This window comes from Macrotis lagotis, chromosome 5, assembly GCF_037893015.1.
Source record: "Macrotis lagotis isolate mMagLag1 chromosome 5, bilby.v1.9.chrom.fasta, whole genome shotgun sequence".
Lineage (NCBI taxonomy): Eukaryota > Metazoa > Chordata > Mammalia > Peramelemorphia > Peramelidae > Macrotis > Macrotis lagotis.
Genome location: NC_133662.1, coordinates 213,590,876 through 213,616,792, shown reverse-complemented (window position 1 = coordinate 213,616,792; position 25,917 = coordinate 213,590,876). Strand labels below are relative to the sequence as shown.

At 42.1% G+C, this 25,917-nt stretch overlaps 1 protein-coding gene across 1 annotated transcript in view; it reads right to left on the bottom strand.

The window, feature by feature from the left end:
- Positions 1-215: 215 nt before the first annotated feature.
- SLC6A17 (solute carrier family 6 member 17) overlaps positions 216-25,917 on the bottom strand; it is a 37,035-nt gene continuing 11,333 nt past the window's right edge. Inside the window, exons 3-11 of the mRNA XM_074190316.1 lie at positions 25,496-25,622; positions 23,515-23,696; positions 21,685-21,795; positions 19,617-19,858; positions 19,167-19,359; positions 16,338-16,530; positions 14,379-14,538; positions 4,444-4,606; positions 216-2,965 (exon numbers count right to left, since the gene is read on the bottom strand). Coding sequence (XP_074046417.1) covers positions 2,597-2,965; positions 4,444-4,606; positions 14,379-14,538; positions 16,338-16,530; positions 19,167-19,359; positions 19,617-19,858; positions 21,685-21,795; positions 23,515-23,696; positions 25,496-25,622 — 1,740 coding nt within the window. The 3' untranslated portion in view covers positions 216-2,596. The remainder of the gene's footprint in view (positions 2,966-4,443; positions 4,607-14,378; positions 14,539-16,337; positions 16,531-19,166; positions 19,360-19,616; positions 19,859-21,684; positions 21,796-23,514; positions 23,697-25,495; positions 25,623-25,917) is intronic.

Here is a 25,917-nt window from a genome sequence, read left to right as displayed (position 1 = left end):
TGACCCAGCCAAACACTAAAAAAAATTATAAATATCAAATATACAATGAAAATATATCTGTACAGCACTGAGGATGAAAATAGTCCACTAATCACTGCTTTGGGCTTCTTGTTAAACAGCATTTACACGGACATGTACAGCTCATATATACAATAGAAATAGAATATATAGTATATATTTATATATTATATATATATAATGTATTGTCTCTCTTGAGTTTTTTCCCTTTCCCTACCTAATTTCACTGAAGAACAAGCTCAGGGCAAAGAAGGGATGGGGATGGGAAGAGGGAGGAGTAATTAAACTCTGAGAGGTGAGTGCATCACCAATTGGGACAGATTCATTCATAGGCTCACCATACTGTGGAAATAAGGTCCTCTCACATTGGAGGCTCTACAAGGAGGAGGTGGATGGGTGGGAGCAAGGAGGAAGCAACAGTCAGGAAAAGAGAGAGGAGGGGCAAAATGAAAGATAAGAAGAAGGATGGTGATGGCCAAGGCGCATTAGAGGGAGAGAGGAGGAGGGGACCCCAGTCTCAGTCTGTCCCCTCCCAATCCTGAGTGAAAACTTGGCCACATCCAGGGAAGGTTCTTCCACTAGGGACCTGGACCAAGCACTGTCCACAAATCCTGGAGGAAGTTTCTAATGGCAGAGGACAAATTTCTTAGGGAAAATTGGAGGCAATTCATTCATTCATCTGATACTTAGTTGTTCCCAATTCAATTCTGAAGCACTTAGGTTGTTTTCTTCTTTTGCTCAATTCACAGGGCCCCTTCTCCCCACCACCATTGCAGAATTGCAAACAGGAAAGGACCATCTAGTCTAACCTGTTTATTTTACAGATGAGAATCAGCATTTGAACTCAGGTCCCATGATTCCATGTTTGTGCTCAGAAGTCTGACTCTTCTTGGGGGAGCTAGTCCTCAATCAGACAAGTCTGGATGAGAACACCAGACATGATGTTGCCAAAAAAAAACAACCCAGATGAGTTGTCAGAGGACCTGGGTTCACGTTCTGTTTTCCCAAGCCACTTAACCTTCCCAGGTCTAAAGGAACTCACTCATTCAGTAACTCATCAGGACAGGGTCCACTCTCCCCAAAAGTAGGCAGGGGTTGTTTTAAGTTCCCAGTGTGATGGGACCTAGGAAGCTTGGGAGTGGTTCTAAAGTAGGAAGGTAGAGAGGAGAGGTTCTGTGAAAGAGGGAGAGGAGGCAAGGTGACAGGGGAGTGACCAGATGGAGGGAATTGTCACTGGGATTGTGCAGACAGTCCAAAAGGAATTGTGCAGGGTAGGAGTGGCCATCAGGGCTGAGGAGGCAGTGAAATTGGAACTCTTTACCCCAGACCTTAGGACTTCTCCACCTTGTGCCTAATTAACCAACCATGGGCAGGTCCTGGGCCAGAGCTCCCTTCACTACTAGGAGTACAGGGAATCTCCCAGATTCCAGGGCCCTCCTGCTCCGGAGGGAGTAGCTGCCAGTGGAGAGAAGGGCTGTTCCCTGCCTGGAATGATGGGGGGTGGAGGAGGGATGGAGGGGGAGGACAGGGGGAAATTGTGTGTTTCTGAAAACAATTTTAGGAGCAACCCTCTGCCCCCACCTCACCTCACTCCCAACTGTCCTTGCTCCCAAAACTGGAGAGGGTCAGAGGCCATAGAGCCAACAGCAATATATCATGAAGACCAAGCAAAGCAATCCCAAATGGAGACAATGACCTGACCTCAGCCAGGGCTATTCTCATAGATGTGAGGAGACAGGCAGCAGAACAGATGTGTCCACACACACACACACACACACACACACACACACACACACACACACACACACAGGAAAAGCAGCATCCTATAATAGCACGCCTTCTCTCTTCTCCCCCACTTCCCCTATCCCTGCCAGTATCAAGTATAATGGGAGTCCTGCACCAACTATCTAAGGCTCCAGAGGCAATTTCCCTGGTCTCTCTCATAGAACAGAAATCTTTGGAGGCCTCCCAGTGGCTGCCCAGTATCAAACCTGAAGACAGACTTTAAGCCCACCTCTACTTGGGGGAGGTATTTTTCTCCCAGATCATCAACAAGGTAACCTGCTGATCCCAAGAGAGGAACCTTCAGTCTTATTGGAGTCACTGTCTCATCGAGCTCTGTCCAGGTAAAGAGCAAGAAAACACCAAAAGAGACAACCAGAGGCGACAGAAAACTGGAAGAGAGGTGAAAGGGATGCCTCAGGAGTCACCTGGAAGAGCTGCTGGGCTGGGAATCCAGATTCCTGAGTCAACTCTGACACAGCCACCACAGCACCTAAACTATTGTGATGGCACCTCCTAGGGTGTGTAATTTGGCTAGCGGTATGAAGGGGGCCAGTTGGAGTTAGAGAGACAGGCAAACATGGGGAGAGTGGGGAAGGGAACATGTTCCCAATTCTTTGTTCCTTACACTGAGCAAGGTCCCAGGAATGCTTCTAAGAGGCAAGGTGGTGGTTCTGAGAATCCAAGAGCCAGTAGAACTGGAGATGATACCACCACCGGTCAGGAATATGGGCAGTAGGAGGGTAGACCAGAGAGGCAAGTGAGGAATAGAGGGAGGGAAGTAGAGTGACAGTGGTCACAGCTCAGATTCAGGGGTGCTGGCCAGCAGGTATCCACTCCCATAGCGTCCATTGGGGGCACTGCTCATCTCCAGGGGGGATGTGCTTCCTGGGCCAAGGTAGGAGCGATGGGTGGGCATCGGGGAGGGAGTCTCACTAGGCATCTTGCTCAAGATGAAGCGGGTTTCATCATTTTCTTCCAAGTTGGAGATGTCCTTCATCATCCGGCCTTTCTTGTAAGACACAGACAGGGTATTGGAGCCATCAGATAGTAGGTGGAACTGGCGGAGGATGAAGACCACAGGGATGGGCAGAATGGCCAGGACAATGAGAGTGATCAGGATTGCCATGGCCCAGTTGGGGAAATAGAGGTACCGTTCTGCAGCCTGAGAAAGGAAGTAAGGGGAGGGCATACTAAGTCAAAGCCAGATGGTCACCCTTGCCTGATTCTCTCTCTCTCTCTCTCTCTCTCTCCACTGTAGGAATGGTCTCTCTCTCTGACCCTCCTTAACAATTCATGTCCAAGGGGACAAGGCTATCATTCTTTCCTGATGCTCTTTCATGCCACAGTATTGAAAAGAAAAATCATACTCAAGGGCATAGAATCATAGTTCTAGACTTAGAACATATCTTAAAGGCCACTGAATCCAATCCCATCATTTTACAGATAAGGAAACGGAGGCCCATGGAAAATATAAAAAAAAAGTAGAAAACTTCATTGGACCTAGAAAATGAAGTGATCTGGGATTCATTCCATTTGATGTAACTACTGATATAGAGAATATATTTGAATGGAATGTAAAGCCATTGTTTCTATATTTAACAGCAGAATATTCAGCAAAAAATAATGCTCTGTCATCCTTTGGGAATATCATTCAGAGCAGTGATATTCCAAAGCTGCTGCTGAAAGATATGAAATCAAAATATTTTTTCCTTTGATAATAGAAATGGTCTCAAGGGAAACAGAAATATTCCTGTAATATTGTACCAAATGTTAGAATTCTGCCTCTTGTGAGAGGAGCAGGACATGTCTCTATTACATTCCTAGATACATATGAAATAGCAAAGAGTTACTCAATTATTATTCTGAAATTGAGCAATAAATTTATCTCATTTTGCTCCCTTTCCCTTTTCCTGCCCCCCCTCTTCATTTGCCCTGAAATGAAGAGATACTTGCTTTGATTGTAACTCTTCCAAAAAATTAGTTTCCCCTCCTTTTTCTTTTTTTTAAGGTTTTTGCAAGGCAAAATGGGGTTAAGTAGCTTGCCCAAGGCCACACAGCTAGGTAATTATTAAGTGTCTGAGACTGGATTTGAACCCAGGTACTCCTGACTCCAAGGCCAGTGCTTTATCCACTGCATCACCTAACCGCCCCTCCCCTCCTTTTTCTGAAAAAATATAACTGAAAGGAAAGGTAAGTGGATGACAAAAAGAATTTTTAAGTTAACCACCTGAATGAAGTATTGCCTTTTTTTTTATTAATAAAAGCTGAAAAATTCAAAAAACCAGAGCAACTAGGCAAAGTCATCATTTGAACATAAGTTCTCTGACCCCAGAATCAGTTTTCTTAAATATCATGCCCAATAAATGACAAAAGGCCATAAGGTAGAATCGACCTGGTGTCTAGCTTCAACTCCACTGATAAGCTTGCTTAGTCACATGATTAACTAATCTGGCCTCTCTAGGCCTCAGTTTCCCTAGGTCCAAGTAGAGCATTAACTCCCTACTGAGAACAAATAAACAGGTTTGAGAAATGATTCTAACTCAAGAAGGATCCAAAGGGTCTGATGAGAACCTGGCTCTTAGAACAGGGAGCCTCAGGGGAGAGAGAGTCATGGGGAAAGATGACCAGTTTTCTTCTCACCTCCTCCTTGATCCAGGCACTATAGCCTGGTGGGGTAACGCCAAGTTGGATGATGCTGGCAGTGGTGAGAATGGCCATGCAGAGGGGTGACACATACTTCCACATGTAGAAGTAGAATTGGTAGGGCCGGAAGCCTAGCATCTCTGTCAGCTCCTGCATGAATCTGGCAAGGGAAGGAAACAGAGGACAGGAAGAGATGAGATGGGTAGTCCCTCCACCAGCCCAGAGTCCACAAAGAGTATGAGAGGGTGTTTTTCATTGCATTACTCAGGGAGAGCACCTCCAGTCCCTCACCTTTGCCTAGCTCAAAACTCATCATTGGCAATAAGCTTTCTTGTTTAGCTCTTCCTTGTGCTTAGTAGTCAGAAAGCAACTCTCTCTTTTGCTCTCTCCTACCCTAGTCAACCATAAAAACCACATATTCACAGGATCATAATATTCATGTCAGTGCAGGAAGGGACTTCAGAAATCATCTCATCCATTGTTCTCATTTAACAGATAAGGAAACTGAGGTCCAAAGAAGTGAAATGGCTTGCCCAAAGATTCCCACAGGCAGCAAAAGACAGACTCAGGATTTGAACTCAAGTGTGCTGAAGTCCAGTCTAGTCTTCTTCATAATACATATGGCACAATTTATATTTACATATAAAAATTTAATTCAGTGCAATATTCACCCATTGAACTCCCATCAGGTGCAGAGCACTATATTCTTGAAGACTGAATCAGGTTCAGACATGGTTCCTGCCTTAGGGAACTTACAATTGAACAGAGTATAAGATAACAATATAAAACACCCCAATTAAGAATGGGAGATAATAAATATGTAAGTGAAGCAAACCAAGAGCTACAATCATTGACAACTGATTGCTGTTTGTCCTTTATTTTCTTTTGTAAGACCATGGGGTTAAGTGACTTGCCCAAGATCATACAGCTAGGTAATTATTAAGTGTCTGAGGTCAGATTTGAACTCAGGTCCTCCTGATTTCAGGGCTGGTGCTCTATCCACTGTGCCACCTACCTGCTCCTTGTCCTTCATTCTTAAGAAAGACCAAGATATCATGGACATCATGACAAGCAAGTGACTTGGACTTGAGTGAGGGAGGGCTGATGCTACGTTACCAGCCTCACTTTCTTCTCCAGAGTCATCTGATTCCAGTGGTCAGAAACGAATCAGGATGACTGGAGATGGCCCTGGATGTGGGGCAATCAGGGTTAAGTGACTTATCCAAGGTCACACAACTAGTAAATGGCAAGTGTCTAAGGTTAAATTTGAAGTCAGGTCCTCCTGATTCTAGGGCTGGTGCTCTATCCATTGCACCACCTAACTGCCCTATATTGACAATCAGATGGATTAGGGAAGGAGACGTGATATTTTGTAATGGGATCCATAAGATGTGTATGATTAAGGTCTTCAATCTAGAGGTGAAAGGGCTAGGATAAGGAGGGAGAATACCCTGATTTTCAGGAACACTGAAAAGTCTTCCAGAGTATTTCTCGGATCTCCATTCATATTCCTAGCTCAGAGCTCTGTACACAATAATAACAATTTTAGGTGCGTAAAATATTTTATGTGTTACATCATGTTATCTTCATAACTACCCCATTTTATCAAAAAGAAAACTGAATAAGGAGCAGCTAGATAAATGCCTTGCCAAAAAAAGAAAGAGAAAAAGAAAACTGAGTTAGACAGCCTTTAAATTACTTGCCCAGAGTCACCCAGCTAGTAAGTATCTGAAACCAAACTTGAACTTAAAACCTCCTGACTCCTGGCCCAGTGCTCCATCCATAAGTCAACGTTTGTCGTTTGTTGTTGTTCAGTTGTTTGTCATGTCCCACTCTTTGTGATCTCATTTGAGGATTTCTTGGTAAAGTTACTGAAATAGTTTTGCCTTTTCCTTCTCCAATTCATGTTATAGATGAAGATAATGAAACCCAGCCCACTGAGCCACCTAGCTGCCTCTAACACACAATATATAATATGTAAGAATACATACAGTAAGTGTTCTATCCTTCAACAAGGAATCATCAAGAATTTATTAAGTACTAGCCATTGTGCTAGGTGATACATATAAAGGTTCCATATAAGGAAGGAAAGGATGAAACCCAGTCACCACTTCTGTTATACTGTTTGGATTCTATTCTACTGTCATCATGACCACCCAGGAAAAGATCATCATCAGATAACTCCCCATCCCATAGATTGCTTCAGTTTTAGTCTCACACCTCCGCAGTACCCCCAGTAGCCTCTGCCTCCCTGATTGGAGGGCTAGAGGATGGAGTAAAATACTTCTCCCAAATCCTCCAAATAAATAAAGAGGGCTCAAAAGCCCAATGAACTCTTTATTTCCCACAGATGCACTCTTTGAATTCTCTCCTACCCTCATTATGCCCCTGTACTCCAATATTGAGAGCTTCATCCCTTCCCCTCCTTTTAGCTTCCTTTAGTATGCTGTGTTCCTCCATTGGACTATAAGCTCCTTGAGGGCAGGATCTGTCTTTCCTTTTCTTATTGTATTCCTTAGCCCTTAATACAGGGCCTGTCATACTAAATATATATTGTATTGTATTATGTTGTGATGGAGTTATAAAGACAAAAGTGAAACATTTCTTGCCCTCAAAAAGCTTACTTTCTAACCAAGGGGAAAACAATGTGCATTTGTAAGTATCTCCAAGATATATGCAAAGCAATACAAAGTAATCTTGGTGGGTGCTAGAGGATCTTGAAAGGCCTTTGTGGGTCCTTTGTGAGCTTTGAAGACAGACAGGGATTCTATGAGGCAGATGCAAGGAGGGAGAGTCTTCCAAGTTATGGGGGCTAAGTTTGTACAAAGACGAGTAGACAAAAGACAAAGTGTTGAATTTGAAGATCAAGACAATCAGTTTAGCTGGACTACAGGGTATGTAAGGGGCAGTTAAAAAGCTAAGTTGAAGGGCAGCTAGGTGGCGCAGTGGATAAAGCACCGGCCTTGGAGTTAGGAGTACCTGGGTTCAAATACGGTCTCAGACACTTAATAATTACCTAGCTGTGTGGCCTTAGGCAAGCCACTTAACCCCATTTGCCTTGCAAAAAAAAAAAAAAAACCTTAAAAAAATAAATAAATAAAAATAAATAAAAAGCTAAGTTGAGTGAAATGGTGAAAGAAATGTTGTGGAGGAAGAAATGACAAGACTTGGACATTACCTGGATTTGAGGAGTGAGAGAGTACAGAACTGAAGATAAGTTCAAGATTGGCAATCTAGCTTCTTTTCCTTTGTCCCTTCTTTTTTTTCCCTTTCCACATTTATTAATCATTTCTCATGGGCAAGGCAAGAAGCATTGTGATGTAGTAGATAATCAGCACTGGAGTCAGGAAGACCCAAGTTCTACCTTTGACACATACTAAAAGCAAATTACTTATCCTCTTGATCTCCCTTTCTGCCCTCTCCCCTCCCACCTCCAAGCAGTTCTCTAAGTCCTTAAAGACATGGACTGTTACACAGCTGCTGCACTGGTGAAGGGATTGGTGAAGAGATTCCCCACAATGATGAAACTATAGGTCTGAACCAAAATCATAACTTTACAAAAAAACCACAAAAGGCATTATGTTCTGCTCTGAGGTGAAGATGAAGATAAGTAAGATAAGGTCCTCACTGTTAGGGAGCTTATAGTCTAGTGGGTGCTCAAGGAAGGCAAGTGATAAAATAGAAAGAGATCACTAGACAGGAATCAACAAAGGTCATCAGTCAGTCAGTACTTGGCTAGTTTGATTAATAGTTTATCCCAGAAGCCAACTGTCAATAAGGATTTCTGTCTGGCTCTACCCTGGACTGGTATTTTTTAGTATCAAGAGTGAATCGATATTCTAAACAATTTTCTTTTATGGATTAATCTTGTCTCACATCTCCAAATGACTACAAATCAGGCTGGATTTTGAATTGGTTGAACATAACCATCTTAAAGTCAACATGGCCCAAACTAAACTCAGACAAGTTCCCTCTCTTTCTAACTTCCCTCCCAGTTACCCCAGTTTACAACCAGGGATTATCTTCAACTCTTCATTCTTTCTAATCTCCAACATCCAATTTCTTGCCAATTCCTGTTGATCTACATTTTTATGATGCTACTTTTTATATACCCCATTCTCTCCTGATCCTACTACCACCCACATTCCTGTTACCACCCTGCAGGTCTTCATCAACTCAACTGCTTGGTTTGATTGGTCTCAGTGCCTTCAGCCTGTCCCCATGCTTGTCTGTCCTCCATTCAGCTGCCAAATCAATCAGCTAACCAACTACTACTCCCCTGTTACTACTAAGATCAAATATAGGGGCGGCTAGGTGGCATAGTGGATAAATCACTGGCCTTGGAGTCAGGAGTACCTGGGTTCAAATCTGGTCTCAGACACTTAATAATTACCTAGCTGTGTGGCCTTGGGCAAGCCATTTAACCCCATTTGCCTTGACAAAAACCTAAAAAAAAAAAAAGATCAAATATAAAATCTTCTGATGGGCATTTAAAAACCATCCCCTTAATGTGGAACTAATGTAAACACTAACAGAATGACTTCTATGGAGGATGGGGGTAGGGAAGCAGGATTGGGGGGAAAATTGTAAAACTCAAAATAAATAAAATCTTTCTTTAGAAAATAAAATAAAATAAAAATAAAAATAAAATAAAATCCAGCCCCTTCCTACATTTCCACTTTTCTTATACCTTTCTTCCCTCTATGTACTCTGTGATCCAGGGCCATTGATTTCCTTACTGTTCCTTGAACACTTCATCTTCCAACTCTATAATTTTTCACTTGACAGTCCCTCTTGCCTGAAATTCTCTCCTTCCCCATCTTTGCCTCATTAATTCTCTTGTTTCCTCTAAGTTCCAGCCAAAACCCTATATTCTACAGGAAACTTTTTATAGTCCTCTCAGTCCTTGTACCTTCCCTATGAGGCTACTCAAATTATTTTGTATATGTTCTCTCCTTCATTAGACAGAGTTCCTTGGTAACAGGGACTGGATTTTCCCTTTCTTTGTATCCGTAGAGCTTAGCACAATGTCTGAATCATTGTAAGTTCTTAACAAATGCTCATCAGCTTAATCTGACTGACTTGTGGAACTCTTGGTGTCCCATTATGACTTCAAAAGAAAGTTTTGATTTGAGCAATCCTAGGAGGCCTGTGAGGCATCCTTGATACAGAGCTGACCTTAGAATCATGACAAACTGATTTCAAGTCCTCCATTTGATTTATACAAGCTGTGTGACCTTGGACAAGTCATTTAATGTCTCATGGCTCCCTCCCCCAGTCTACTCAACAACTAGTTACAGAGCAGGTGGCTATCTGCATCAGTGGAGGGAGTTTCCTCCCTGAATGTATGATGAAATTACAGTCTTTATCAAATCTCTCTCACCAAAAAAAAAAATCTAGATTTGGTTTTGAAATCTGGAATTGAATTCCAGAACTTCCTCTAGACATCCTGGTAAGTATCTTTGTTGGTGAAATGAGAAAGTGAGTGTAAATGACTTCTAAGATATTTACTGCCTAAAATTGACTCTGCATTCATGGGCTTTGGAGTCAATCCCACAAAAAAGTCTGAGAACACCCTTCTTAATTCTCAGCCAAACTGAAACCCATCAGGGTCCCCCCTCTCCTTCCCATCTAATTAGTATATGCTCTGTACCATGCACAGTAATGATGTCATTATCACAAGACTGCATCTACTGATATCTGCCTAAACTTCTTTCCCCCATTGGGTGATTACCCTTTCAGTCATAAGAAGTGGATTCAATCATAGAAAGAAGAAAGGAAAACTAGAAACAAGAAGACTTAGCAAGAAAGAGATTAGATGTTGGAGACCAGAGAGAATGAAGAGTCAAAGATGATCCCTGGTTGTAAACTGGGGTAACAAGGAGGCTGGTGGGACCTGCCACAGGAAATTAGGAAGCGAGGGGAGGCCTTGGGAGAGGTTTGAGCCTAGTTTTGAATATGTTGAGTTGTTTAAAATGGCTATGGGCCAACCAGTTCAAGATTTAGTCCAACTGGATTTGGAGACAGCTTTTCAGTAAGGGGCTCTGAGTTCTGGGATGCTTATGATTGAAGTATCCTCACTTAACCTCACTTAGTCTTAATAAATAAATAAATAAATAAATATAAATAAATAAATGAATGAATGAATGAATAAATAAGTAAGTAAATAAATGAATGAATAAATAAATGAATGAATAAATGAATGAATGAATGAATAAATAAATATTAAGCACTTCCTATATGTCAGATTAGGTTATCAAGTCCTACAAAGATAGGCAAAATATAACCCCTCTCCAATAGTTCTCGGTCTAATGGGGGAAATAACATGCAAACAGCAGGCAAACATGCAAATATCTATAAGGTGAGGGGACTGCACCAGATGGCCTCTAAAATCTTTTCTAGTTTGAAAACTAAGATCAAGTTTGTACAGTCTCAGATGCCCTCTGCTGTAGAAGTGTGAAAAGTACAGCTTCCTCAGAGCCTCCCAGGTTCAATTAGAGTCAGGCAAATATTTACGAGGTGTCTGGATGAGTTTTAGAGAGCTACAAGTTCAACATGAGCCAGCAATAAGACTGTGTTAACAGATGTACAGGGAAGGCAACATTTTGTAATAGAGAGAGCCCTGAATCATAGGTTAAAAATCCTTCCGGGCAAGTCACTTTAATATCACAATCGCTGGGGATGTAAAGACAGGCAAAAGACTGTGCCTGCTCCCCAAAAGTTCACAATCTAATAGGGGAGATGACATGCAAATGACTTTGAACAAACAAAATAAAGAGGCTGAGTGAAGGGTATTCTCAGAGGGAATGCACTTAAAACTGAGAACTGGAGGAACTTTTTGTTTTTTATAGAAAGTGGGAGAGACTTTAGGAAGCTGGGAGATGAAGATGAGGAGGGAGAGTATTCTATGTATCAGGAACAATGAGTGAAAATACTCAGTCCAGAGATGAAGTGTTTTGAGGGAGGAATAGCAAGGAGGCCAGCATCCTTGGATTGCAGAAGATTGTTCAGGAGGAATAAGGAAAGTATAACAAGAATGGAAAGGCAGGAAGGGACCAGGTTGTAAAGGACTTTAAAAGCTGGAGGGTTTTATATTTGATCTTGGAGGCAGTAGGGAGCCACTGGAGTTAATTAATGGAGAGAAGTGGCATTGTTCAACCTGTGCTTTAGAAGATCAATACAGCTGCTGACTGAAGGAGGTATTGCAGTGGAGAGGGACTTAAGGCAGGCAGAACAGCCATTAGACTTTTGCAATAGTTTAGAGGTGAGGTTTTGGGGCCTGACATCAAGGTAATGGCAATATCTGAGGAGAGGAGGGGACTTATTTGAAAGATATTATAGCAAGAAATAACAAGATTTGACAAGAGAGTCTGCCTGGAGTAGAATGGAACCACACAGTCAAGGTAGGTTCTTAGGCATTTTATATACCTTAAATATAAAATATTATATAGGGTCCAGAACAAGGGAGGAGAGAGTCCCACAGCACCTAATGTGCACTGAATTGATCTCAAACTTCTAGAATGCCCTAAGATTCACAAAGTGCTTTCCTTATTTCCTCTAAGTAGCACACCCCAGCACTTTGTCTAGTAGCCAGTAGGTACTTAATGAATATTTGACAACTTAACGAAGTATTTTTCCATTTTATAAATGAATAAACTGAAGCCTGTCTTTAAATGTTTAGTTTTGAGCATCATTTTTAGGAAGGTATTCTAAAATATGGAAGGACATTAACAGAGTGGAGCCCAGAGGAGGGTTCAAGTATGGTGGGAGTACTAGAATGTATTATATGAGAATTGGAGGAGAAAAGACTTGGGTGGTTGGAGGATGTGACAACTGTCTTCAAGTAATGATAATAACAGCTGAGATTTAAATAGATTTAAAGATTTGCAAAGGGCACTTGTATTTCATTCTTACAACCTTGTGAAATAGGAGCTATTATTATAGATGAGGAAAACTGGATCAGAGAAATGAAATAACTTATCCATTTTCACATATCTAGTAAAAGTCAGAGGCAGGATTCGATCCCAGGTTTCTCTTCACTCCAAACCCAGTGCTCTTTTCTCTATGGAGTTATCATATGGAGGAAGGATTACATTCTGTTCTGCTTGACCCCAAAAGATGGAAATTGCCAAGAGAACAACTTAGATCCTACATAAGAGAGTCTTTCCTAACACGGGATGTGAGGAAAGTGGACAAGATTCTCTATACTTGCCAATCTTGTGGGTTTCCATCGTTTCAACTATTGCCTCCATGTAATAACAAGAAGTTTTCTGTGAAGCTTTAAGAATGACAAGATTTCTCTCACAATGACCCTGCAAGGTAGGTTATACAAATATTTTTCCATTTTTCGATTAGACAACTGAAATTCAGAATACACATGACTTGCTCATAGTTAGCAAAGTCTATCCGTACTAGGGTCAATATATAAACCTGGTTCTTCTGTCTCTAAATATAATACTGCTTTTACCCCTATTATATACCTCAATGCAGAAATCTATAAATCCTCAGCCCTGACTTCTCTTCCAAGCTCCAGACTCCTATCTAGTTACTTTAACAACATCTCTAACTGGAGTCTCAAGTATGTCAAATTCAACATGTCCAAAATCAAGCTTCTTATTTTTTCTCTGAAATCTACTCATTTATAATTTCCTTATTTCCATCAGTGATACTCCAATTACTCAATATCCTATGTTCAAAATGTAAATATTATCATTTATTCTTTCATCTTTCACCTGTCATGTCTGATCAGTTATGGCTTACAAAATGCCTCTTGTGCTCATTCTTTGCTCAATATTTCCTCAGCCACCACCTCAGTAATATCTTGATTATCATCTGATTGGACTATTGAGAGGCAAAATGCTGGATATTTCATTTTATCAGTCTCTTGAACAGAGACTACAGAGGACCAATGACCTGGGTCAGGACTTGAGTGGGAGGACGAAAGAAGGCTATAGGATATGGGAAATAGCAAAGTACTTACTTTGATCCCAAGCTGCTTCCTGAAATAATAATCGGTCTTTTAAAACATGTATATTCTTCCATCACTAGTGTGGTAGAGTGGCTAGAGAGCTGGCTTTGGGGTAAGGAAGACCTAGGCTAAAGTCTTTCCCCTTGGCTGTGTGATCCTTGGCAAGATACTTCTCAGTGCCTTAGGCTACTCTATGACTGGAGGTTGAAAAGAAGGTACTGACCTTCATCAGCAGAGGGAGCCTTCTCACTCTGTCCTTACCCTATTCTATTCTTTTGATGATCCCATAGAGCTGTAAATCATAGAACATTGCAGCCTCTGAAGAATCAAAATCATAGGTGATCCAATCAGCAATAGAGAGAGATAAGGTGGATGTAAATGGGCTGCACTATTACCAATGAAGACTTGCGCCATCATCCAAGAGCAAGGAAGCAAGATGTAATAGAGAGACAGGGTTGGACAATTGGGTTCAAATCTTGGTTCCACTACTAGGTACCAATCGGACCTTGGGCAAATTACTTTTGCCTCCCTGGGTCTAAATTTCCTTATCTGTAAAATGAATGAGTTGGACTCTAAGATCTCTTCCAGTTCTAAATTTATGATCTTATGAGATTTTATGATCAGAAAAGGAAGTGACCTGGTCACCTAGTTAGGGAGGGCTTGAGGTATCAGATAGGCAGACCAACGTGCTACACTGCACTTGGCCTGCATTTATAGCAATGCCTACCTTTTAAGTTATTTAGTCGGACCTGAGTGGCACCAGCAGGAAGGGATCAATGAGTTACCATCCCAGCAACAATTGACTCTAAGAGTGAAAGGCTGTCCATTTCTCCCCAGTAATTCCCAATGCAGGGTCCCAGAGTCCCTAAGGAGAAATCTCCCCTCACCCAGGATTCCACCCTTGGAAGGAATTCTCTGTCCATCCCCAACATCCCTACCCTCCCACCCCAAGTCAGAGTCTTACTTCTTGGTCCCGTAAATCCAGGATACAGCAATGTTCTCTAGGATGACAATGACAGTGAGGGGTAGAGTGGCTGAATAATCATCAAACATGGTGACAAAGTAGTTCCCAGACCGCTGGACAAACAGGAGTCCCACAAGAAATGCAAAGATGCAGCACCCAACTGCAAAGAGAACAGAGATGGCATAGCCCCTAAGACTGTGGAGGCTCACATGGAGAAGGAGGCAGCCCACATGCTTCTCCCCATCACCTTTTCTCAGGTAAGAGTCAGCACCATCATGGTCCAAGGAGCACTCATAACTCCTATGGCATCCCATTGACAAGCACCCTTGATGCCATTTAGTAGCACTAATTATGATCTTGGAAACATATAACCTGGGTTAGAGCCCAAGACCAGGAGGCAGAAACCCTCAGTTCTAAAGCTATATGCCCTCTATATGGCTTCCAAGGAAGGCGATGATTCTGAGGTCTGGGAAAAGAGAAGGAAGCCCCTGGACATGCCAGATCTATGGCCAGTTTTACTCTATCAGGTAACAAGCAAGAATATGGGTAGCAACATTAGGCTGTAAAAGTCCTGAAAACAAACTTCCGAGAGTATTGAAGCGTAGATGGGAGACATTCTTGGGTAGCACGGACGTTCTTGTTGGAATTGGGAAGCGAACTCAGGAGGTCTGACTCCCAGCCCATGTACTCACTCTCCAGCTCTGCCTGCAGAGGGAGCCAGCCACTCACGGTAGAATGTAGCAGGAGCGTTGAGGCTCTCTGCCCAGCCTTATACTATCCATTTCTCTAGTCTATAGAATAGATGAGGAAGGGAGGAAATCTTGTTTTGGGTCATTGCCCATAGAAACAAGCTCTGAAAAGTGATAATAGGTGTTGGCACAGATTCTCATACCAGTTTTGCCAACCAAAAGATTGAAATTCTGGTGGGGAGGGAAATGAGAGAACCCAGCTAGCAAGCATCACCCAGATTCACAAGATAGGTGTCACATTCAACTCTTCACTCTCTCACATTCCATAGTCAATCTGTTGCCCAGTGCTGTCTTCCAAATATTTCTCATATGTACTCCCTTCTTTCCTCTGACTCTATCACCATTCTGGGACAAACCTACATCGCCCCATACCTAAACTATTGCAAGGCTGCCTTACCTCTTCCACTCCAATTTGTTCTCTGCTAAAACTTGCAGTGACTTTCCTAACTGACCTAGTCACTCCTCTACTCAAAAAATGTAGGTGGCTTCCTATTCCCTCCATATTCAGATAGAAATCCCTCTAGTTAGTATTCAAATTCCTTCATAACTTTCTTCCTCTCTAGACTTCTTACACCTTACACCCTCCCCCTCTGGGATTCAGTGGCCCTGTTCTCCTTGCTATTCTTTCTGAAGGACACTCCATCTCTTGGGATTTTCATCGGCTGTGTCCCATGCCTGGAATGTTCTCCCTTCTCATTTCCAATTGATTTCCCTGGTTTCTTTTAAATTTCTACTAAAATCCTACCTTCTACAAGAAACCTTTCTTAATCCCTCTTAACAGAATCTATGATCTGTTATTAATTCCAATTTATCTTGTTTGTAAATAGTTATTTTGCATTTTATCAACCCCATTTAACTCTAAGCTCTTTGAAACCAGACTACTTTTTCCCTTTTCTTTGTCTCCCCCATTACTTAGCACAGTGTAAAGCTCAGAGGAAGGGTTTAATAAATGCCTATTGACTGGCTCCCCAGCAGTTTCCCTGAGGGTACCAACTCACACCAGCTGGGAGGTTTCAGGTCCCGAGGGACTGATTTGTCTACAAATGAACTGAGCAAAGCCTCAGCTATTCCTGAAGTCAAGAGCTTGGGCAGTGTTGGCAGTGAAACTGCTCATCACTTGTCCTCCTGCAAGGGGCCAGAGGATGGAGAATGGAGTGGTACCCTGGGGAGGAAGAACAGGGTTGAAAAAAAGAACTGGGGAAAACTTTACCTGTGAACATTTCCTTTGGCACCTTGAAGGTATCAATGATGGGTGTGGTGATCCCAGCCATGGTTCCGATCATGCTGCCCAGTCCCAGGTTGATCAGCATAAGGAAGAACAATACAGACCAGAAGGGAGAGGCTGGGAAGTGGGTCATGGCCTCGGTGAAGGCAATGAAAGCTAGGCCTGTCCCCTGCACAGACTGTCCAAGGGGACAGGTAAGAGATGAAGATACAAGATTCAGTATGCATGTAACAGGACAAAGTGTACAACCAAGGCCACCCCTAATGGCCACCAGCTGCTGAGCCCTCAGCCGGGCCATTGTAGGTATTCTCTACACACAAATGGAATCCCAGAATCATAGACTCTTGACTGAAAAAAGAGCTCTGATCTCGGCAAGCCAACCTCTCTCCTAGTTCATGAACCCCTTCTGCATCCATGAAAGGCAGTCCTCTGCTTGAGCATTTTCATTGACTAAGCTATTTAGCTATGGCTGAACAGCTCCAACAGATACAGAGTTTTGGGTTTTTTTTGTTGTTTTTTTGCATTATGCTGAAATCTTCTTCCCTGGACCCATTGGGTCCACTTCTGAAATACAGACAGAAAGTCTGCTTTCTCTGCCCATGACAATCCTTCAAAAAATGAAGATAACCATTCTCTGGTCCTGTCTATGCCCCTTCCAATTCCCCTTTCTGTGCAGTCTTCCCCTATTAGAATGCAAGTTCCAAGGCAGATGATGCCTTGCTTGCTATAGATTCTCCATATTTAGCACAGTGCTCAGTATACAATGAATGCTTAACAAATACATTCATATTCTGTGAGTGTATTTCTCTCTCCCTAGCTCTGTGTTTTTCCTTCTCTGTCACTGTCTGTCTTTCTCCTCCCTCCTGATTCAAATATGATTTCCAGAACTCATCAATATCCTGGTCATACTCCTTGGAATGGGTTCCACCTTATCAATGCAATTCAATTGAATCATATGAGCATTTTGTTTTTATTTTTTGCAAAGCAATGGGTTTAAGTGACTTGCCCAAGGTCATACAGCTAGGTAATTAAGTGTCTGAGGTTGGATTTGAACTCAGATCCCTCCTGACTCTAGGGTTGGTTCTCTATGCACCTATATGAGCATTTCTAAAGTGCCCTCTGCCTTCAGAGAGCTTACATTCTACTGATGCCCTAAAACCAGTGGAGAACCTTTTTTCTGTCAAGGGCCATTTGGATATTTATAACATCATTTGTGGGCCATACAAAATTCTCAACTTCAAAATTAGCTTGTTATATTGCTCTTAGACTTATTGAATTTCGAGTCCTGCCTATGGTTGCCTTGGCAGTACCAGACCAAATGATTTCACAAACCTTATACTGCTGGACATTGCCTGCCCCTGCTCTGAAATTATAGCTCTCAAATGGGAGTCAACATTCCAGGTGTGATCTCATTATCACAGACTCCAGGGGAACTGTAATATCCCAGGACACACAGCTGATTCACACTGAGCTTATATTAGTTAAACCTCCAAATCCTTTTCAAATGGAACCATTATCAAGCCAGAGCTCCATCATTCTGCACTTAGGTCACTGAATTTTTTTAATCTAAAATTGCAGATCTGGTCTTTTCCTTTCCCAAACATGGGACACAAAGCAATGTTTCTTTCAATCACCATTTCAATGGCTGGCTAATAGTGACTCAAGGAGCAAACTTCAAATAGCCTTGAATTTGATGCCTTTTCCAATATAAAACCCATATTGAGAATCTCATTTCCCAATACTCTCCAAAAGAAACACTTTCTTTATTCCAAACTGATCCATCCCCTGAAAACCTCATTCCCATTCTTACCTCTGTTCCCATTCTTCCTTTTCAGAATGCTTTCCCCTTCTCTCCTCTCAGCCTATTCATTCTTGAGGGCTATTTCAAGCTCTCCCTCCTCCCTAGAGCCCTCTAGTCCTCAGTAAGTTCAACCTTCCCAGAACCTCTAACTTTTGTTGTCTGTATTAATATACAGACAGGTGGCAAGCTGGATAGAATTCTCATCTTGGAGTCAGAAAGACATGAATTCAAATCCTGCCTCAGACACAAATCCTGCCTATGTGACCCTGGACAAGGCACTGAACTGCTGTCTGTCCCAGTTTCTTCAACTGTAAATGGGAATCATAATGGCACCTATCTCCCAGGGACGTTGTAAGGATCAATTGAGAAGACATTTGTAAAGCACTTAGCACAGTGCCTAGCATATAGTAGGCACTCAATAAATGCTTATTCCTTTGCCTTTCATGTGTAGGGTCTTTCAGCCCTCTTTTTATGCTTCTCTGATATATCTATTTAATGTTTCATGTGTGGTCACTTTTTCTACTTTCTACCTAACAAGATAGTAAAAGCAGGAATCTAGCCTTTTCACTCTCCCAAGTACTAGCACATTCATTTTTGGAAATTTGAACCTGGGATCTCATTGGTGCTAGTGGAAATGGTTCCCATCAAGGTGAGAGACAGATTAGCAATATATCTCCAGTATGAGATCCTAAACAGCCATCTTGGGCATTGAGAGGTTAAGTGACTTGTACACAGTCACACAGCCAGTATAGATGAGAGGCAGCATTTGAACCCAGGTCTTCCTAACTTCAAGGTCAACCCACTATCAGGTATGCTATACTACTCCTCATCTAACACAGAGTAGGGGCTTTATTTTATTTTTGCTGAATGAATTAATGATGACATATCTGTCTAGACCCATCTATTAGTCACAGAACTCTATAAAGGCAAGGATCCTGTCTAACCTTTTCCCTATATCCTAAATGATTATCCCTGATTCTGGTCCCTGCAAAGAGAGAGCTCTGTCTCCAAACCTTATTGAGTTCATCTTCCAGAAGACAGGGGTCCAGGCCCAGCTCCTGGAATCGATCCTCCTTGACAGTCATGATGACCTTGTACATCTCACTGTAGTCATGGGCAGTCAGGTGAGAGAAGTTGACATGGGGTGGAATGAGGTCATGACTCAAGACGTTGGTGTTTAGGTATCCAATAATCTTCTCAGCATTCCTGACAGTGGAGAGGATCGGGGAGGAATGAGAGTTACTCAGGGGCAGTATTCCCCATGGGACAGTTTCCTTACACTCTACCCCATATATTTTTACCCAAAAGGAATTAAATACAGAAAGGTCTTGGACTTTCTTTCTAGTGATCTGAGGTTAGGGGAAACAGAGTTCTTCTATTCTCCTTTACATGGCCTGAAGTTAGGGGTGACTCTCCCAGGGAGGAAGCTATGAAAGAAGCTTGAAAGAAATAGTGTCACCTACTCGACTACACACTTCTCATTCATGATGTTGGCCTTGAAGCCCAGCACAGCAAAAACGACCAGGGTGGCCAGCACCGAGGTGAAGAAGTTGATGAAGGACACAAGGGCGGCATCAAAATGGCAGTTGTTATCCTGTTTGTTGTAGCTGGAAAAGGCGATGACGCCCCCAAAGCCCAACCCCAAAGCAAAGAAAACCTGGGTAGCTGCCTCCCGCCACACCTGGGGGTCGAGCATCTTGTCTAGCTGTTGGGTGGGGGGAAGAGAAGGAGTGGGGGAAAGGAAGGGGGAAAGAGAATAGAGGAGGAAGAAGACAGAGATGACAGTTAATTGCTTTGTTTCTGTTTCACCCTTCCCACCCATCCCCAAGCCCACATATACAACCTCCCTATCTCAGCTTCATCAAGAGGCTGATGCAATGACAAAGAACCCTGACTCTGCCCATCTTCCACCCCAATCCATTAGCCTACACAGTCCCCCAACTCCTCATGGAGACCTGTGGATGGGAACAGCAGATTGAGGACCCAGAAAATCAGGCATCCATCAAACCCTTCCCATTGAGGGGGTGCCACTTTCCCAACAAACAATTACCCCAATCCTTCTCATTCATCTAACAGTATAGCCTTTCACCCTATCTCGTCCTCACAATCTGGCAACTACATTGTTACCTTATTAATAAAACTATTCAACCATCATATCCACTGTGTCATTGATGCTAGAACCCATAACAATATGGAAAAGGAGAGAGGATTCATGGCTAGCAAACTGCCACCAGAATAAGAATGCTGTCTTGGGGAAAAGAGTTTGAACAAGCAAATTACATAGGTGGCTAGGTGATGTAGTGGGATGGGTACTGGGACTGGAGTTCAGGAGACCTGAGTTCAAATCCAGTTTTAGATACTTTCTAGCTATGAGACTCTTGCTCAGTTTCCCCATTTGTAAAGTGGAGATAATAGTATTATTACTATATATATAAAACCATATAAGGTCAGCTAGGTGGCACAGTGGATAGAATACTGGCCCTGGAGTCAGGAGGACCCAATTTCAAATCCAGTCTCAGATACTTAATACTTAGCTGTGTGACCTTGGGCAGGTTACTTAACCCCACTGTCTTGCCAAAACAAAAGACTTTTCGTATTATCATATATGCTATATATTGCTATATAATATATATACATATATTATTAGTTGTGAGGATCAAATAAGATAATAGTTATGAAGCATTTAGCATCTGAGATATATTAGTTATTGTTGCTGTTAGTTTTATTTTTCCTAGTTACTGGAGGTCTTCCAATTAAAAAGAGATGAGCACTCCTCAGAAGAGATTCCAGGTTAGATACAGGCCGGACTGGATGAGGTCCCTTGGAGGTCCCTCCCAGTTTCAAGCTTTTGTAATTTTTCCAAAATTGTGACCTTTTATTCGTAGTTTTCTAAATGGTGTCAACTGTGGGGCAACAAAAGGGAGGGCACCTAATGGGGGGGAGGGGGTAAGTAGAGGGAGGTGCCAGTCTTGATTCTGCCCTTCATTAGCTATGAGTGAAGTGAAGTGAAGCAAATCACTTAATCTAAATCTCAGTTTCTTCATTTGTTAAACTGGTAATAGTTATTCTTTTCCCTGCCTATCTCACAGGGTAGTTGGAGGATTGAATGAGATAAGAGATGTGAAAAATGCCTCCTTTATATGTGGGAGTTATTAAAAGGGTATGTTGGAGTTAAATTTTCAATTTGAGCATTGGGAATCAGCAACTGCTACAAATCAAGGCTGTAGTTTTTGCTTTGTTGACTGTCTAGACCGAAGAAAGTGATGGAGAAAATGCTATTTTGCAGATTAAACTGAAAATCATGTCTTAATTAGGTTTGGGGATGGGGGTGCCAGTTATTAAATAGTTACCAGTTATTAGTTATTAGTCTTACTACAGTCACAGTTGTTAGACCATTCTGCTGATTCCTGGTTGGGATTTTCTTTTGAGCTTCCTCATTGTGAGGGAGCTGATAGGTTTCTCCTGTCACAGGTGTGCTCAGTGAAACATACCCCCAGGTGTGGGCCTGCCAGAGGAGCATTCTGGCTTTACCTTGGGAGTAAACATGTGCAGAATCCCATCCACAGCGCCCCGGAGTAGCAGCCCCCGGACCAGGAAGCAGGCCAGCACCACATAGGGGAAAAGGGAGCTGAAATACATCACCTGGAGAGAAGACAAGGAGATGGCCTAGGGTCAGGGCTATGTACCTGCTGGCAGATGCCCTTCATCCCTTACAGCTTGAAATCTTATGATCCTGTAATCCTTCTACCTGTTCCCCAGGCTAGAAGAGAGGAGAGAACCAGACAGCTTCATAAAAACAGGAAACCCCTCTGAGGTCTATAATAACGGGTACCTTCCTGGGGTATCAGAGCACCTTGGCATAGTGCCCAGGTATATTGCTATGTCTAGAATATAATGTTTGACATACTGAGAATCTGTGATGAGGCAGCTAAGTGTTGTAGGTGGTAGAGTTCTGGACTTGGTATCCAGGAAGACTTGTGTTCAAATCCTCCCACAGACACAACATGTGTGACCCTAGAAATTCAACCTATCAGCTTCAGTTTCCTCATCCATAATGAAATAGTCTACCCCCACAAAGCTGTTGTGAGCTTTGAATAAGATTGCAATTAAAATGCTTATGTACCATAAAGCGCTGTATAAATGTTAGTGGTTCTATTCAACGAGTAGAGAGTTTAGCTCTGTTTAAAGAGGAATCATGCTCCAAGGAAAACATGTTAAGTACATTCAAATCAACTTGTGTTTCACCGAAAGCGAGAGTCCTCCAAGGTTTCATTAGCATGCATTTACAAGTCCCACCTCAGTTAAAGCTTCATTAAGCAAGATGGGTTGATTCTGTAATTAGCAAAGCAGGGCAGGGGACACCTTTCTGAAAGTTTTATTTGGGAGTTTGAAGGCAAAGAATCTAACCTTAGATCAGAGTTAATTATTTTTGCTTAGTAAGATGCCTAAACTCAATAAAGTCTTTAACACCCCTTCTCTACTTTTATTCTGCCTTAATGATTGTTTTAGGATAAGACTGTCCTATGGAAGAGGGAGAAAATAGATTTTTCCTGTTTGACCCCACAGGCCAGAACTAGGAATAGTGGGTGAAAGTTTCAGAGGGCAGATTTCACTACGATGTAAGGAAAAGGACTTATAAAAACAAAGTAGAATGAGTTGCCTTGGGAGGCAAGGAGGTTCTCCCCTACAGGGAGGTCATTACATGAAAACAGGGCAACCATTTGTAGGGAATGCTGTAGAGGAAATTCCTGTAGAGGTCTCTTTGGACTCTTCAAATTCTGGGATTATTTGTGGGTAGTTCTTCTGAGCTCCTAGGTCTCAGCTGCCTAGAGGCCAGGACTGGGAATTTTCTCAGCAAGTTTGCCTATCAGCTAACCCCTGGCTTAGTTCCTTAGAAAGACACTCTTGGAACAGAGTAGCCTCAGAGCAGATCTCTCTCTCTCTCTCTCTCTCTCTCTCTCTCTCTCTCTCTCTCTCTCTCCATCCCTACCCCATCAAGCCCAATTGTCTTTTGACCATTGGTTCAACAAGGAGCCATCACCAACCATTTACAAGGAACAGAAGTTTGCTCATCCAAGTTTTGGTGACCCCAGGAAGCAACCACTTTGGGTCATGGAATTATGGCCTCATTAAAACTAATACTAGCTCATGATTCTGTCACTTGAATGTGTATGTCTTTGCTTCACAAAAATCCTGTGACGCAGAGTAATATTATTATCCCCACTTCACAGATGGGTAAACTGAGGCTCCCCAAAAGCTTAGATAAAAGCATACAGTGAACTAGAATGGAGAACCCAGGTCTTATCAATTCTTGCTTGATGTCCCGGTCCCTTCCCACCTTTGCAGCCCTCTGTCACTTACCTTTCCTGAAGATTGAATTCCCTTGACCACAGCCATACCCACAATGCTCCAAGCCACAAGGAGACACAGGGTCATCTTCCAATTGAGCCCCCCACTCTCTGAGATGGAGTTGGAGATGTCTAAAGCCTCTCGGTACCAGAAGTAGGTGGTAGCTGAACTCTTATCACACTCTTCCTCTACCACTGAAATCAATGATAAAGTTATGGGACCTCAAGCTTAGGAACACTGGCTAGGACACTGCATTGACCCACCCACCCAATAGCTCTCTATGGGGTATGACAAAGAGTTTCCTCCCAACCCATTAAGGAGAAGATAGAAAATGAGATAGAAATGAGCTCATTCTAAGTAAGCCAAGTTTCATAGTTAAGTGATATGCCGGGTACTCCTAGATTCCCTAAAATTCTTGCCTCATATCACCTCACTGACATTAAATGCATGAGGGAGTCTCCTTTGGAGTGGAGCTCAAGTTAGAAGGCTTGGTTTCTCACTTCAGTTCTTCCACTAGAGGCAGGAGGATGAAGTTTTAAAACATTAGATTTGGAGTCTGAGGGCAGTTAGATGGCACTATAATCAGTGCCGGGCCTGGTGTCAAGACAACTCATCTTCCTGAATTTGAATCTGGCCTCAGACACTAGCTCTGTGACCCTGGGCAAGTCACTTAACTCTGTTTGCCTCAGTTTCCTTATCTGTCAAATGAGATGAAGAAGGGAATGGCAAACTACTCTGATATGTTTGTCAAGAAGATCTCAAATGGATTCTCAAAGAGTCAAACACTATTGAAATGATTGAACAACAGATTCAAAGTCAGCAAATCTAGATTTAAAGTACATCTCTGTTACAAGTGTGTCCATGGGCAAATCAATTAAACTTTTTGATCCTCAGTTTCCTTATCAGCAAAATAAAGAATTGAATGAGGTGACCCCCAAAGGCTCTAAATCTATGATGTTTTAATGACTGTAAGTTAAAGTAGGAGAAGAGGAAATGGGTAGCTAAGTGGAGAACTGGGGTTAGGAAGATCTGGGTTTACATTTGGCTTCAGACACACACTAGCCAAATGACCTTGGGTCAGTCATTTAACCTGTGTATCATTTTTCTCATCTGTAAAATGAGAATAATAGTCTCATACATTATAGAGTTTTTATGAGGATCAAAAGAGATAAAAACTACAAAATGCTTCTGAGCACAGTGTCTGAAATATCATAGGTACCAACTAGATGTTAGTAATCAGCTATTAAATTACCTTTCCCTTCTGAGTTGGATTTTTTCTCTATTGAAAAATGGGAATTTAGCATGATGTCTGAGTTCAAGAGCTAGCCTCAAAGCCAGACAGACCTCTGACATATACTGACTGCAGGATTATGAACAAGTTATTTAACTACTCAATGTTAAACTCGGGTCAACCATCTAAAACTACATATGGTGTACAGAAGTGCCAACCATTGATGGAGTTTCTTTACCTGGAAATAGCACAGAAATCAAAGATCCTGACCCTATCCCTATCCCTAAAATGGAAATAGTAATCCTGATCAATTGTTCATGGGAGTGGCATGAGGACTAAATGGGATCAGAGATATTAAGGTGACATATGAACCAAAGGCAATAAACTATTATAAAAGTAATTCTTATTAGATAACATTACCCTTTTCCCTTTCTTTTCATCTTAAGTGTTTTGCTGATTTCTTCTCCATTTTATAGATAGAACAACTGAGACTGAGAAGTTAGGTGACTTGCTGAAGGGGGCATTTTGATCTAATAGTACAGGTGAGTTAAGACTTAATTATTTCAAATCTCCACCCTGTTCCCTTAGTTTACAAAGAGCTCTTGTTTGAAAATTTCTTTAGTTAGGAAAGGTCCCTTTTCCCAGACAAAAAGATCAATTCTAGGTGAAATCTGTTTTGTGCATGCCAGCCCAGGGTCAGTGTAGCAATGATGCTGTGACTTTTATCTCCTTGTCTCTCAGTTTAGGTTCCCAGGGACTCACCTGCGGTAGTTCCATTTCTAATGACAGGACACTCACTCCAGGGCAATGGATATTGGAAGGATTTGAAGAAATAAAATATACTCCAACCGATGATCACATTGTAATATAACCCAACAAAGAGGCAGACCTGGAAAAAGACAGATACCTTGTAAAGACTGGAACTGCCTCTCTTTCTGGGACTGACCTTTTCAATATCACCTCTGACAACCCTGGTGGATCTTTCAGTGACAGCAATATTATCCCTCCTTCACGGAAAAGCTGAGACCCCAGAAAGGGGTCTTATTCAAATAGCAAGTCTTTTTTTTTAATTCATTTCCCACTTTGTATTTTTTTCCTCCCCATTTATTTTTTTTTTAGATTTTTTCAAAGCAATGGGGTTAAGTGGCTTGCCCAAGGCCACTCGGCTAGGTAATTATTAAGCG